Here is a 14,915-nt window from a genome sequence, read left to right on the forward strand (position 1 = left end):
CAGATGTGACTGTAAAGGGGAATGGCTGACACAGGAGGGAGACACAGAAACGGGAGCTGTAGGATATGGCCACCTCGAAGGATCCAAGGCTGGCAGTCACAGATGCAGTGAGGGAGAGCCACACAAACTTAACTAAACTATAACTCTAAACTATATTCTCAGAAGTTCCATTCTGCGAAGCTTTTGGTTGTATTCAAGGAAGACAGATAGTGGAGTTTTGCCCCTTTTTGTCACCACATAATTAATCAACTTCTTTCCTTGGAATTTAGGAAGGTCTGTGTGAATTGCATGGAAGCTGCCAAAATAATTTCTGTGAATATGCAAAACATGAAGGAAACCCAAATAATCTCACTTCAGCTGTTACATTGCTTATTAGAGCAGATCCACCTTTGCTAAAGACAAATGCCAGGGTAATTGCACTGTATGTCAAAATAGCCAGCCACACAATGCCTGGGAGTTGTACAGGATTCCATCATTGTTATGCAACCACCTGCACTGGTAATAGCTCTGCTCACACAAGTGTGGAAAGAAGGGAGCACCTACCTTTGTTCTCTGTCAGCCAAACTGAGTAGGAAGAAAGTGGTGGGTTAAATTCTTTGCATTGTCACCATGCTAATTACATATGGTGACAAGATAGCAGTTGCACATCTTTGGAACAGATCTCTACTTGTAGGTTCTTGTTCTCCAGCCTCTCTCAGTGAAAATAAATGAGTTTCTTCATGCTCTGTTGACACAACAGATGTGTTTGTTCCATCATTCCTATTGCAGATATTAGCAATGCACTTTTCAAGCAAATAAATGCTTCCATGAGTAAATAACACGAGAAAGTTCCAAATGTTTCACTCTCCGAGGACTACAGGATTTGCCCTGATTATGCAACCTGATGTGAAACTGGGGATTGATTTTGGTTTCTGATCTCAAGATGAAGGTTGGCTTACCAGCTTACATGCTGGTATCTGAAGCTAGGCCAGCAGAAATTGGTGTCTGCTGCAAAAGCTATGCAAAAATCTGGATAATTGTGGAACAGTTAATCTATGCCTGTTCTGACACAGCTGTGCTGTTATCTGGCCTTGAGCAAACTGCCTTTGAGTTACTTTGGGAATTACTTCATAACTTCAAGCCCATGAGAATCATCAGGCTGATCATTATTTAAGGTAATTTTTATTCATCTATCACTGTTCTTTGCATCTGTGCCACCAGAGTTGTTCTTTGGATGACTCTTTGCAGGTACAGTGATGGTTGGAAGTGTCAGAGCTAACATGTCCATATAATGCCACTTATTATACTTTAAGTTGGGAGATGACTACCTATGATCATCCTCAGTCCATGCAGTGTGTATTTCACTTCTTGTCAGTTCAGCAACCCAGTAGTTACCCCCTGCCTGAGGGTGTTCAAGGTCAGGCTGGATGAGGCCTTGAGTAACCAAGTCTAGTTGAGAGGCATCTCTGGCAATAGCAGGGAGGTTGTAGTAGTGATCTCTAAGTTCCCTTCCACTCTAGGATCCTTTTCATTACTCAGTCTCTGGATGTGCTTATGGGATGGTGTCTGCAGGTCTTAATTTAGTGCGAATATTAATAACTTTACTGCTATAGGATGCCAGCAGAGTTATTAGCTGTCTTGGGCACATGCATTTTAATCTGTATGGAGGGTTATAATATGGAGGTGCAGATGGGTAAGCAGAGAACAGAGTGCTGAAACAAACTATTTGTTTTTTAGCAGCAACTCCCATGTCTTCTGCAATTTAGAAAGTCACAAGATCTAATTGTATCCATGGAACTTCCTGTCCCCTCATTTATTTTAATTAATTACCAATCTGTTGTGTGTCTTGCATTGCTAAGACAAAATATTTGGTCATTTGAAGGCATTTTAGAGTTTCCAACGTGTGGAATTAGTTTTCGAAATTGTGGCTTCCTGGAAAGATTTTCCTTTTTTTTCCCCCTAGGCAAAGTTACAAACTCATTTTCCTTGGCTTCTTTACACAGACACATCTTGGCAGCACCTTCACCCTGCACCTTGAGGAAATGCCAATCAAGTCCTTCATACAGAACCAAGCACACACTTGGAGTGCACCGACAGAATAAGGCTTTTCCACAAGGATTAATCACACCCAGTGTGCACACAGAGGTTATAGCGCAGAAGAGGCCACTCACAGCCCTTGTCAGTGCTCTGCACACGAGGTCGCAGCTGCTGGCACGCAGAGCATGGGAAGGACTTGGCCAGTTCAAAGCACCAGATGGCTCTCACGCTCCGCACAAGTTGAGTTGCTCGGCTCCTGCTGCATCTTCTCTCGGGAACGGTTCCCAGTATCCAAGTGCAGGCATCCCTCTACTCGTGGTGTCTCTGAGCCTAAGCAGGTGAGAACCTCGCTGCCACCTGATCAGCAAAGAGTCCTTGGGTCCACCTGAAGGCTCTGTTGCAGCTGGCTCAGTCTCTGCCTTCCCCATCATGTGCAGCCACACAACATAGGAAAAGGCCAAAGCTGCCAGTTCTGTACTGCCAGGAGTTCAGGCACTGACATGTAGCTCTTCACTGGAAATGAGTAAGAAAAGTTGTTTGTGGGGTAGGAGAAAATGAGATTCTGGCCCCAGGGATCAGCTCCTCTGGTCTGCCAGAGCAAGAGACACGGTTAAAAATCAGAAGAGAGCACACATTTGAAAGGTTGTTTAGGAAATGGTTCTCCACCCTGGGACTGAAGCAAGCTCATAAATTGCTGAGTCTATGCTTATAAAACATTAAGTGTTACTCTGTGTATCTGGAGTGCTCAAAGAACAGTTTATTTCAGCAACCAACTAGTTTGTTTCTCATACAGCTGACAGTTTCCAGAACATCCACTCCGTGTGTGGAGCCTCTGGGGTTGGTGGGGGTGCTGTGCTATCTGGACCTAGTTAACATGCCCCCAGAAGTCCAGGACCAGCTGTTGGTAAACTGGCTACCACACAGTCTGGTACCAAATGCATTTAGAATACAGATGAACAACAGGTGGTTAGAACCGTACTGCAACCTGTAACAAGTGTTAGAAGACTCTACAGATCTCCAGAGGGGCCAAATCTGATAAGCATCCTTAGACCACACCTAAGTCATTGGTACAGGACAGTTTAGCACAAAGCTGTTCAATTACTTTCCCTATTAAACACTAAAGAAGGGAGCTGCAACCATCTTTCATGTAACACCATTTCCTAGTGACCTTGTTCAAGCTATAAGAAAGATGAAGCCTTACATGAACCTGAGGGGTTTTGAGTTGACCACTTCCATTGCCCAGGAGAATGTCCCAATCACCAGGCCACAGGCATCCCTCATCGAGCTAGGCAGCTGTATCAAGTGCCACAAGGGAAAACGAACAAAAAGGAACCTGACTTTATACTTAGCATGAAGCATACCATCTGTCAAGGGAAGAAGAGAGAACAGGGACATTGGGAAATTAAAATCTTCAAAGAGCTGTTAGATAAAATGAAGAAACAGTCTGAGCAAAGGACCTGGAAGAGGGAATCAGCTTCTCACAGAGCATATCACCAGATTTGAACTTCCTTCCTGTTTATTCTAAACACTCAACAAATGGCTTCCAAAGTCAGGAACCAAGTCTGAGGTCTTTCCTATTCCAGAGCCCTGGGGTTTCCCTGTGTTCGGTTTCACTTTATTACACACCTCAGTGATTTTACCCATCCTGATGTTTCTCAGAGCAGTAATCTGTTGCCTTCATAGTTTGAACAGACTGGTAAAGGGACACTGTTCTCAAGGATGACATCATGTGAGCTGAAAAGACTTAGCCTCACAGATTTTTTTGGTTTGTCTCAGGGTAGGAGGAATCACTAATGATATGTACACTACTGAAAAGAAAGTTAGTTCCAGACAAGGACACAGATCCTAAAGCTCACTACAGAGTATACCGCAAATAGCAGGTGAGTGATGTCCAGCCATTGCTACTGGCACTGAAACCATGAAGTCCAAGTCCAGTTTTCACAAGGTGAGATCATATTCCTACCTGGAACGACACCTGTACGCAATATCACAGTATCACAGTATCATCAGGGTTGGAAGAGACCTCACAGATCATCAAGTCCAACCCTTTACCACAGAGCTCAAGGCCAGACCATGGCACCAAGTGCCACGTCCAACCTTGCCTTGAAGTGCCCCAGGGACGGCGACTCCACCATCTCCCCGGGCAGCCCATTCCAGTGTCCAATGACTCTCTCAGTGAAGAACTTTCTCCTCACCTCGAGCCTAAATTTCCCCTGGTGCAGCCTGAGGCTGTGTCCTCTCGTTCTGGTGCTGGCCACCTGAGAGAAGAGAGCAACCTCCTCCTGGCCACAACCACCCTTCAGGTAGTTGTAGACAGCAATAAGGTCACCCCTGAGCCTCAGTACTGTAAGGCTCAAGCAAGAGGCCATTAAAAAAATAAAATCAAACAAACCAAACATAAGAGTTGGAACAGGGTTTGCCCTGCCAGAGGAAAGCTATCAAGGAGGATGAAGCCAGGTGCAAAGCATGGACTCTTCAGGTGCAACGCTTCTGGTTCCACTAGAGTCAAAGCTGCAACAGTATCACAGTGTACAAAATCTGTCATCAGAAGTGATTCAATGTGTTTGTGACACTGAAACCCTGATTTCACTAGAAGTCCGAAGAAGTAAGTTATGGAGGCACAATAAACCAAGGAACTGAGCAGCTCTGGAGATGATTACTGAGAAATCCTGCCGCACAGGAACTATCAGGAGCTCAGAAATCCTTGACTGCCCGGGGAGGTGGTGGAGTCGCCGTCCCTGGGGCTGTTCAAGGCAAGATTGGACGTGGCACTTGGTGCCATGGTCTAGCCTTGAGCTCTGTGGTAAAGGGTTGGACTTGATGATCTGTGAGGTCTCTTCCAACCCTGATGATACTGTGATACTGTGAAAAGAGAGCACTGTAACAAGTCTTGGTCTTCTTGTAGCGCTGATGCTACAAACCACCTATCGAGAACTGGCTCTGTGGCGATGGGCACAGACTCAAAACACCTTAGCTGCAACGAAAACCTGCTTATGCAAGTCTCTCCCACGACTAATTGTTACTATCTGCTTAATTGTATGGTTTGATTGCCACATGTTTTCATTTTCCTATAAGCATTTTTTAAGCCAGATGACGAGACATGAAGAGAACTGCTAATCCCGTGTCTTCGCCTTCAGAAATCCTTCAAAAGTCAGAAGGGAAAGGAAGCCACAACTGGCTTTCCCGTTTGGCTGCGAGCAGTACAGAGATGGTACTCCTCCTAGGGATTCTTCTTGCTGTTTTGACTGTCTTTGTGGCCGTGGCATTCTATTATGAACACCCCAAGGCAGAAATCCCACATGGATTTAGTCAGCGCGGAAAGCTCTACCTTCTTCATTTCCTCATGAACTTTGGGTTCGGTCTGGTGAGTCAAACGTGATGGAAGTTGGAGTTTCTAATTTAATTTCTGACAGAGGGACAATGGATGAGTGAGGTTTGCTCAGAATCTGTTTAAATACTGATTGCAACCGTGCAGCAGGATTGATTTGGTGATGTGAGAACATTCAGATACCTTCAGCTCAGCTGGACAGAACAGACTCTACTGTTTGCTGTGGAGCAAAGGTGACAATATGGAAAAATAACACTCTGCAGCCTGTGTAATTCCCAGGGTCTTTCTGATGGCTTTCCTTTTAGCTTTTAAATCCTGTTGCCTTAGTGCAGTGCCAGAAGGCTTAAGAGTACATGCACAGCATATGTGGAACTTCTGCTCTGTGTAACACTGTGCTTCTTCAGACAACGAGCAATTAATGATGTCTGTGACCTGTGATTTATGGCTGTGTCACTTTGCTTCCGAGCATCTGAAAGACACACTCATCATCTTTTTGCCTTTCAAGATGTCTCAATAACTTTCCTTCTTGAGACAGTACACAAGATATATTAAAGCTCTTTTTCTGTGTCACTGTTTTAGCACACAGCTTGAATGCTCCCTTTTCATTCTTCTCTTCCAAACTAAAACATGACTTCCACCTATCTTCCTGTTCCATCAGTTATCCTTTCTCAAAAGAATCACTGCCTCTGTTATTTAAAACACACCTCTGTGATGCCTAAATCAAGCTTTTCTTCCAGTTGTTTAAACTGTGAAAAACATCTTCAGTTTCCTTGGCTCCTGCATAACATTTCACTTCAGTTCCATGTTATAAAGTTATTATTTCGCCCTCCCTTTCTTTCCCTGCTACATTGCTTATTATGTTCTGTTTGAAGTCAGCCAGTAAGCTCCTAAGAATGTGACTCATCATGTCTCTGGAGAAGCACCCCACCCAGGCCTGAGTGCTGCTAGGATAGTAACAGGAACCAAACTGCATTGTCTTCTACGTGTTGTCTGACGTGTAGACCACAAAACACTGCATGAATTCTCTTTATCCACCAGAGAAAGTTTTCTCTTTGTGTGGTTCCCATGCAAAAAGCCAAGCTGCAGGATTCAGAGAATCACTGGTGGTTAAGGTACTTTGTAACTTCTGGTCTGAGAATGCTCTGTCTTTTCTGCTGGCCAGTAAGAGGCACAAGACCTCAAAGTAGCAGAAAGGTAATTTTCAGGTAGAGTTATGTAGAAGTTTATGTGCAAGTAAAGACCAAGTCACACAGCCACTCCAGGTGCTGCTGTTGGGCCAATTATTTATGGCAAACTAGCTAAATCCTTTTAAGGGATGACAACCCATGATGTTAAAACTGAAGGGCAGATTAAAGTGTACTAGCACAGCCAGTCTTCAGCTGGGACAAACGATGCAGGTGAAGGCACTGGAGACAAACTGGTTTGAAGCAGCTGTGCCTGATCTATTACATTGTATGGAGAAACGCCTGCATTTATCTGTGAGGATATACTTAACTACAACCAGTTACATCTTAATGTTACTAAAAGTCCTTCACTGAAAAAGCTATTAACTCCTCCTTAATTTTTGTCATCTAATACTCAGTCTGTAAGAATAAAAATGGACACATCGGGGAAAGTGAACAGCAGCCAGAGGACCTAGGACTGGTCCTGCCTGGGAAATAGAGGAGTTGACTAAATTATGTTACCTGCTTATAGCTCTGCCACCTTTTTGTAACCAGGGATGATTCAGGTGGAAGGGCTGGCACAAAATGCAGTTCAGATGAGTTCTGGCATGTGCATGATAGCCTCTGTGCCTGTGCAAAGAGGAGAAAGGACCCTGATACCACGTAGAGCACAGCTGCCTTATTTCTCCCACTACACTCATGTTGCTACAGGCCCTAGTCCTTTGCTTGAACTTGTGTTTGGACTCCCACTTCTAAGCTAACTCAGATCTTCCACAGCTTTGCTGGTGCATGGAAATCTCCATGCCAGCTGCTGCCAGCGGGATCAGTTTTCCAGCATTTCCCTGGCAATGCCAGGCACTGTTACATGCAGTGTGGTTGCAGAAGCTGGGCTAGACAACACTTCAAACAAGGTTACAGCTCTCTAACCCCATGCTTTAAGTGTTTTATGTTACCTGCAAGTGTTTATTAACTTTCAAGCTGCCATGTCAGCTACTGTGTTAGAAGACTCTTGATGAATATTGTAAGCAAACTGGCCAATTACCAGTTTAGAAATTATATTAAAAGCAGTTGCCCTTATTTACAGATGTCAAACATAGGTCATGTTGGGCTGATTTCGTTAATCCCCTAAAAAAGGGTAAGTTTTATGAAGATGAAGGTCCTGAAGGTGAGATTTCTGGTAATGAAGCTATCAGTGACCCATAGTCTAGCTATACTTTTTGTACACATGGCTCAGTCTTATAGCTCTCATTCAAGTGATCACTTTTGTCCAGAAACTGTTGGCCAAAGACTTAGACCTCACTTTGAGGATTGTACCTACTAAGAAGTTGGACTTGCATCAGAAAACTAATCAACTCGAACTGGTTGTAGCCAGGTGGGGTTGGTCTCTTCTCCTAGGCAACCAGCAACATAATGAGGGGACACAGCCTCAAGCTGTGCCAGGGAAGGTATAGGCTGGATGTTAGGAGGAAGTTCTTCAGCAAGAGTGATTGGCATTGGAATGGGCTGCCCAGGGAGGTGGTGGAGTCACCGTGCATGGAGGTGTTCAAGCAAAGCCTGGATGGGGCACTTAGTGCCATGGTCTGGTTGACTGGATAGGGCTGGGTGACAGGTTGGACTGGATGAGCTTGGAGGTCTCTTCCGACCTGGTTAATGGTATTGTATTGTATTGTATTGTATTGTATTGTATTGTATTGTATTGTATTGTATTCTATTCTATTCTATTCTATTCTATTCTATTCTATTCTATTTGTGGATGCTCCCTCCCCCTGGAGGTGTTCAAGGCCAGGTTGGATGAGGCCTTGAGCCACCTGTTCTAGTGGAAGGTGTCCCTGCCTATGGCAGGGGGTTGGAACTGGATGATCCCTGAGGTCCCTTCCAACCTAAACCATTCTATGATTCTATTCTATTCTAAGAGTGCAAGTTCTGCAGGTTATCTGCTTTCATAAGACCCCACCTGGAGTCCTGTGTTCCTGTGCCCTGTGCTCTTGCCTGGAGTGCTCACGATAAGAAGAACATGGACCTGTTAGAGTGGCTCCAGAGGAGGCCACAAAGATGATCAGAGAGCTGGAGAGTGCCTTTCTTACGAAGACAGGCTGAGACAGTTGTGGCTGTTTAGCCTGGAGAAGGCTCCAAGGACACCTTAGAGCAGCCTTCCAGGATTTGAAGTGAGCTACAGGAGAGCTGGAGAGGAACTGTTCACAAGTACATGTAGCAACTGGATGAGGTGGAATGGCTTCAAACTGGAAGAAGCTGGATTTAGATCAGACATGACAAAGAAATTCTTCCTCACAAGGGTTGTGAAGCATTGGAACAGGTTGCAGAGAGGAGTTGTGGAGGTTCCAGGTTGGACAGGGCTTTAAGCAACCTGGTATAGCATGAGGTGTCCCTGTCTATGGCAGGGCTGTTGGAATTAGATGATCTTTAAGGTCCCTTCCAACCCAAACTATTCTGGAATTCCATACTTCACAGTATCACACAGTATCACAGTGTGAGAGGAACTGTCCAATCAAAATAATACAGTAAAACCAAACAAATTCACTTATTAACAAAAACACCTCTCAAGATTATGCATGGTGACACTAGTTATGGATGTCTGCTGTAAGGACAGGTAATCCACAGGAGATACTCACTGCTAAGAGTGAAGTGACTAAGAGCAAAACAAACAAGTGCCAATCTCTATGGACACTGACCCTTGAAGCTATTGCAGGCCAAAGACTGTCAACACCATACACACTGACTGATAAGGACTCCTCTTTTATTTTGTTTTTAGTGTTTCCAAGAGAAAGATAATCTCTGTGTTCTGTGCAAACCATTCAGCTACTTACAGGCTTAATCTGTTACAAAAGTATTAGTGTGAGGGAAGAAAATGTTGGAGAGAATTCAAAGATCAAAGGAACAAAATTATTTTCCCATGAATATAATCCAGGAGTTCTGCAGAAGGAATGAGTATGAGAATAAAACCTGGCCACCACGTAATTCTTCTTGCCTACAGGATCAGCTTCTCAGATGGTCTATGGCAAATGCAAAAATGAAGCACCTGACAAGCACCGAGTCTTTTTGGTTGGAAAAGATTTTTAAGATCACTGAGTCCAAACATTCTCTGGCTCTATCAAGTCTGGTGCTAAACCATGTCCCTCAGCACCACTTCTCTGTGTCTTGTAAACTCCTCCCCAACGAGCCTGTTTTAGTCTTTGAGAACCCTTTCAGTGAAGAAATTTCTTCTAATATCCAACCTAAACCTCCCCTGATACAACTTGAGGCCATGTCCTCTCTTCCTATCACTTGTTGCTAGGGAGAAGAGATCAACTACAAATTAGAGACAAGTTGAAGTATTCAACACTTTCTTTTATCTACTACAAAAAAGTTGTTACTTTTTCCCCTCACTTCTTTATTAAATCTAATCCAGGATTTCACCACTGAAGAATGAAATAATTGGAAAAATACCATGACCTAATATCACCTAAAAATAACCATCAAAGCTAATCCTACGTTCTGCTAGTTAGCATTGGCAACAATTTGGCTGAAGTTGTAAGATGTTATTACTGAGTTACTGTGGTGCTCTGAAAGCGCCTCTCAGGCAGGCTGGCCCACAGGTTTAAAAGCCTTGCTTCTGGAGATGCACAGACACAAGGCAGCTAGAGAAGTTCACTCATTCCTGTCAGACTTTTGACTTCCAGTTTTGGCAGCTATTGCATTACAGTGAAGATGTATCCAAATCATGACCATACTTCATTAGTAAGTATGGTCAGGAGATGAAGGTTGAACTGACCATGGAACTTTCAATTGTTCAGGATCAGCCCCCAGATAAGATGGAAATCTGCACTCAGTTGTGGTTTCTTTCTGCTTGCTGACAGGGACAATTTCTGGAAAAGATGGGTATCGTCAAGGACATCTATGTGCTGAGGGCTCTCATGGATGGCATACCGCCGTTGAAAGACAATCGTCTTTTGATCGAGGACTTGCGTTTTGAAAAGGTTAAAGTAAGAATTTACCACCCAAAAATGTCAACCAGTGGCCAAAGAAGAGGAGTCCTTTATTTCCATGGAGGGGTTGGACTGTTCGGAAGCATTCGTAAGTAATAGAAATAATCTGAGCTACAGCTACAGTCTCGAGAACAGTTTGGGTTGGAAAAGACCCAATCATCTAATTCCAATCCTCCTTCCATGGGCAGGGACACCTCCTACAAGACCAGGTTGCCCGAGGCCCCATTCAACCTGGCTTTGAACACTTCCAGGCTTGAAGCCTTCACAACTTCTCTGGGCAACCTGTTCTAGTTTGTGATGTGCTACAGCATTTCTTAAGTGACAAAAAGAGTTAGAAGGCTAAGCATTATAAATATCAAAATTAATGCCAGGACAGCAGAATAATTTCATTTACATGCAGTAGGCAGCAAGTTAAATTGTTTTGCAGGTTGTGCATTTAGAGCTTTTATTCCCTGACAATTTTTAACACCTGCTTGCTTCCTTTCCTTCATGCTTAAGAGAAAAGTTGCAAATTGCAGTCAAGTTTATTTCTTATCTTGGAAAGTTCAATACACATTTGGATGTGTGTGCAGGCTTGGTGCGTGTGTGCCTACTGCCCTGTGTCTCTTGAGTGTCAAAACAACTTCAAGTAGGTTTGTGACATCTGAAATGGAAGGCATTAGAGTTGAAATGGTGCCTCATGAAGAAGAAAAAGTCTTGTGCTAGATGTTGGATTTTTGTGTTAGTTTATTTCTTTTTAAATACCTTCTCTCCAATACCACTTGAGAAGTGGCAGCAGTGGTACTTTCCAAGAACTAACTTTTCAAAGAGGTGTGAAATCTCACTGGCAAGAAGGCTCTCACAGATATCATGAAACTGAGCAATCTCCAGTAAGAGAATCAGAGAGCAGCATGAATCACAGAATGGAGATGAGCATGTCAGAGTATCTTCATTCATCTTATCTTTAAAGCGAGTAATAATTCCATGGAAACACTTTGTTTTACAGAGGCCTATGAAAGAACTTGTCGCCACTTGGCTAGGAAAAGCAATTCAGTGCTTGTGTCTGTGGGGTAAGTGGAGTCACAGCCACACCATAGGACAGCCCTTCGTTCTTCCTTCTAGGTTTGTGAGTCTTTAATGCGTAGTCACCACAAGCCAAGTTCCTTGTAAAGTGCTGGCCGTGCTTACATGTAATGATCACATGTGTTTTGCCAGCACTAATTGCTCTTAGGAAGAATTATTCAGTTGCTCTGCACTTGCTTATTTCCAAATAAAACCCATTGGAATAATTTTGTAAGCCACCACTAAGAGGTGAGGATGTTGGTTTCCTAAAGCTGTAGGCAAAGCACCTTGCGCAGAAAGTCAAGGCTGTGTTTGAAGTGTAGCTGCTCTGTCAAAAGCACAGCTGACCAGACTACTGAAACTCATTTCAGGAGTTCTGAAAAGCTCAAAGGGAACCATGTTTATTTTGCAGTCAACCTGAGATGAATGCTACAGAACTTTTCTCTGCTGAACTGTGATGCACTGTTAAAGGAACTAATGCCTAGAAGCTCAAAAGAGATCACCTCAGAGGTCTATTTCCTCGTGGTTTCCAGAGCTGACTTAAATTGCACAATTTACATCCTCAAATACTTGAAGAATCCTTAACTCTTATTGGTTCTGTTCCTAAAGAGTTCAGCACACAGACAACACTGAGAACCTTGCATATTTTCGTTAGCCATATTCTGTGCTCACCTTTTCTAACAATTTGTTGGGAAACATTGACTTCAATTTCTAACTAAAACTGCTGGTCACTGGTTCTTACCCACCTGCCTTGTCACCTAATCCTACAACAACTCAGCACATGCCTTCAGTCACCTCAAAGATGGGGAAAGAAAGTTTTACAAAGCCAGAATAGCAGTCTCCCAAACAATAACAGCAGTAGCAAGTAACGCATTCCACACGCTAATTAGAACCAATTCTACTGCTGTCACTACCATCTCAGAATATTTTCCTACCTTAAGAAAGCAACCTATGAATAGAGTCACAACAGAACCATTCCCTGGACACGGCTATGGTAAAACTGTTTCACTCCTGTTTAGGTACCGCTTAGCTCCTGAGCATCCATATCCAGCCCAGTTTGAGGACTGTGTCACTGCCACCATACACTTCCTGAGGACTGCACAAGATTACGGAGTAGACCCTTCTCGCATCATCATCTGTGGAGACAGCAGCGGAGGAACACTCACTGCTGCTGTTGCCCAAGCACTGGTGAACAGAAGAGACCTCCCAAAGCTGAGAGCACAAATCCTAATATATCCTTTTCTCCAGTGCATGGACTTTGATTTGCCTTCTTACCAGCAGAATAAGGGAGTGCCCATTTTACTAAAGGAACGAACCATTACTCTTGGCCTGAGGTACGCTAACAAAGACGTCAGGCTCCTGGAAAAAATAACTGAGTTGTCTTATATCCCAGAGGATTTGAGAGTGAAGTATAAAAAATGGGTGAGTGCTGACCACATCCCTGAGGAGTTTAAAGCCAGAGGCTACAAACCAAGTCCAACACTCCCATTTGCAAAAGAAACCTTTGTGATGCTAAGGCCTTTGCTCAACCCTGTTTTCTCACCACTGCTAGCTGAAGACAGTGTCATCGCTCGGCTTCCTGAGGCTTTCATCTTGACCTGCGAATATGATGTGCTGAGAGATGATGGGCTGCTGTACAAGAAACGACTAGAGGATCATGGTATAAAAGTGACCTGGTGCCACCTGCAAGAGGGGTTCCACGGAACAGTGTTCTTAGCACTCTGGGGTGGGCTGTTCGCATTCCGATCGGGAAAAAAAGGCCTGGAAAAGATAGTAAATTTTCTAAGGTTGATGTAAAATTCCCTTTCTTGCTTTCCCTTCTCTCACTGCTCACAAAGATTTCTAAAAAGCACCTTCCATTTCCCTCGAATTAAACAGTCTTCTTAAATTTCTGCATTGCATTTCTTTTCTTTGTATCAAATAAGTTGATGTGTTTCACCTTCTCTTATGATGGTGTACTCATCTTTCAGGTGAGTGGTGAACTCAGGTGAACTCATCTTTCTTTCCTCTACCACCTCTTCAGAGTTTTGTTTTGTACCTGTGAAAGATCTGGTCTCCATGGCAAGTGGAGTTTGGCTCAATAAATGCAGTTTGGCTCAATAAATGTCTGGTAACGTGACCACACAAACCAGAATTCAAGGATAATACAGGGCAGGTAAGAAGGCATTAATCTACAGGTTAAGTGTATAATGAGCACAGTTAAATGCAAAAGTGCAAATCATCCTTGCACAATTATTTATCAAAGCCTGTGTCTGGTGAAAGCTGAGTTTGATACAAACTTAAAGGAGCCAAATACAGCAGAAAAGATTTCAGCATAGACATAAAAGAAGGAAGTGGAAGAAAAGGAGAGGATGTCAGGAAAGGAATCAGGCTGGAAGTACAGACATATAGAATATATTGGTTAGGGAATACAGCATCCATTAAAAACAATGTTCATACATTTTATATATCTAAATGGAACATAAAGTCAGATCAGCCACTTTCCAAAGAGCCTGCATTAACTGCAGGTCCACACTGGCTGAAGCAGGAAGCTCTTTCTCACAGAGGAACAAATAAAAGGCTTCAGGAACAGATCAGATCAGGACCTGAAAACTCGTAAAATGCTGGGAAGTTCAGTACAGCTGGGAGGGTTCAACAGCAGTTGAACAACTTTGTGCCTCAGGAAGATGGTAAAAGAAACGGAGGGAAGCAAATTACTGTATGTCGTTCTGATCACCAGAGGTTAGTACACAACTGATTTTCAGTGCCTGCAGAACAAGCTGACAAACTCCTCTGTGCTCTGGGCACAGAGTATGAATAGAATATGAAAGCCAGTACAAAAGGTCAGTCTGCGGTGTAGGCTTAAATACTGTTACTGAACCTGTTGTTATGCTTTCATATACTAAAGCTGCATGCTTAATAACCAGGCACATTTTTAAGGCATAACAATTCTGAAGTTAGATCACCTGTTCTAAAGCAATCAAGTTAAATCCTTATCCCTGGAGGTGTTTAAAAGAGGCAGATAAGCAGTGCTGAGTGACATGGTTCAGCACCAGACTTGGCAGAGCTAGAGAATGGTTGGACTTTATCTTTAAGTATTTTTCCAGCCAAAATGACTCTAAGATTCTAGGATTCTGCATCACTGTGGTTTATTACAGAACTATATCTTCAGTTATCTTCTGCTTTGCTGTCTTTGCACCTCCTCTTTGTTCTACTCTAGTTAAAGTCAGCATACAACAGCAAGTATTTTGAAAAATAGGCTGTTAGAAACCATTCCAAAATTTTTAACACTATTATTTATAAGTAATACTATTTATTAAAAAACATTTACATTACTCTCTCCCTGTGAGGCACATTCTCTGTACTGCTCCCAAAATAAAGAGGCAGAAGCCTGCAAACTATGGC

General features: G+C 43.3%; 1 protein-coding gene across 1 annotated transcript; it reads left to right on the forward strand.

The window, feature by feature from the left end:
* The first annotated feature begins 5,224 nt into the window (after window positions 1-5,224).
* Window positions 5,225-13,387, forward strand: LOC135190529 (arylacetamide deacetylase-like 4). The gene is made up of 4 exons (XM_064171974.1): window positions 5,225-5,380; window positions 10,362-10,578; window positions 11,476-11,539; window positions 12,551-13,387. Exons 1-4 carry the CDS (start codon window positions 5,225-5,227, stop codon window positions 13,326-13,328), a joined length of 1,215 nt encoding a protein of 404 aa, XP_064028044.1. The 3' UTR covers window positions 13,329-13,387.
* Window positions 13,388-14,915: the final 1,528 nt, after the last annotated feature.

Source organism: Pogoniulus pusillus, chromosome 36 (assembly GCF_015220805.1).
Source record: "Pogoniulus pusillus isolate bPogPus1 chromosome 36, bPogPus1.pri, whole genome shotgun sequence".
NCBI classification, from domain to species: domain Eukaryota; kingdom Metazoa; phylum Chordata; class Aves; order Piciformes; family Lybiidae; genus Pogoniulus; species Pogoniulus pusillus.

What these genes read in the sequence shown, in the direction of transcription:
- LOC135190529 (XM_064171974.1), top strand. Translation starts at nt 5,225, where the DNA reads ATGGTACTCCTCCTAGGGATTCTTCTTGCTGTTTTGACTGTCTTTGTG. An exon ending in TGAACTTTGGGTTCGGTCTG is followed by an intron (nt 5,381 to 10,361) that starts GTGAGTCAAACG and finishes GCTTGCTGACAG; the next exon opens with GGACAATTTCTGGAAAAGAT. An exon ending in TCAGTGCTTGTGTCTGTGGG is followed by an intron (nt 11,540 to 12,550) that starts GTAAGTGGAGTC and finishes ACTCCTGTTTAG; the next exon opens with GTACCGCTTAGCTCCTGAGC.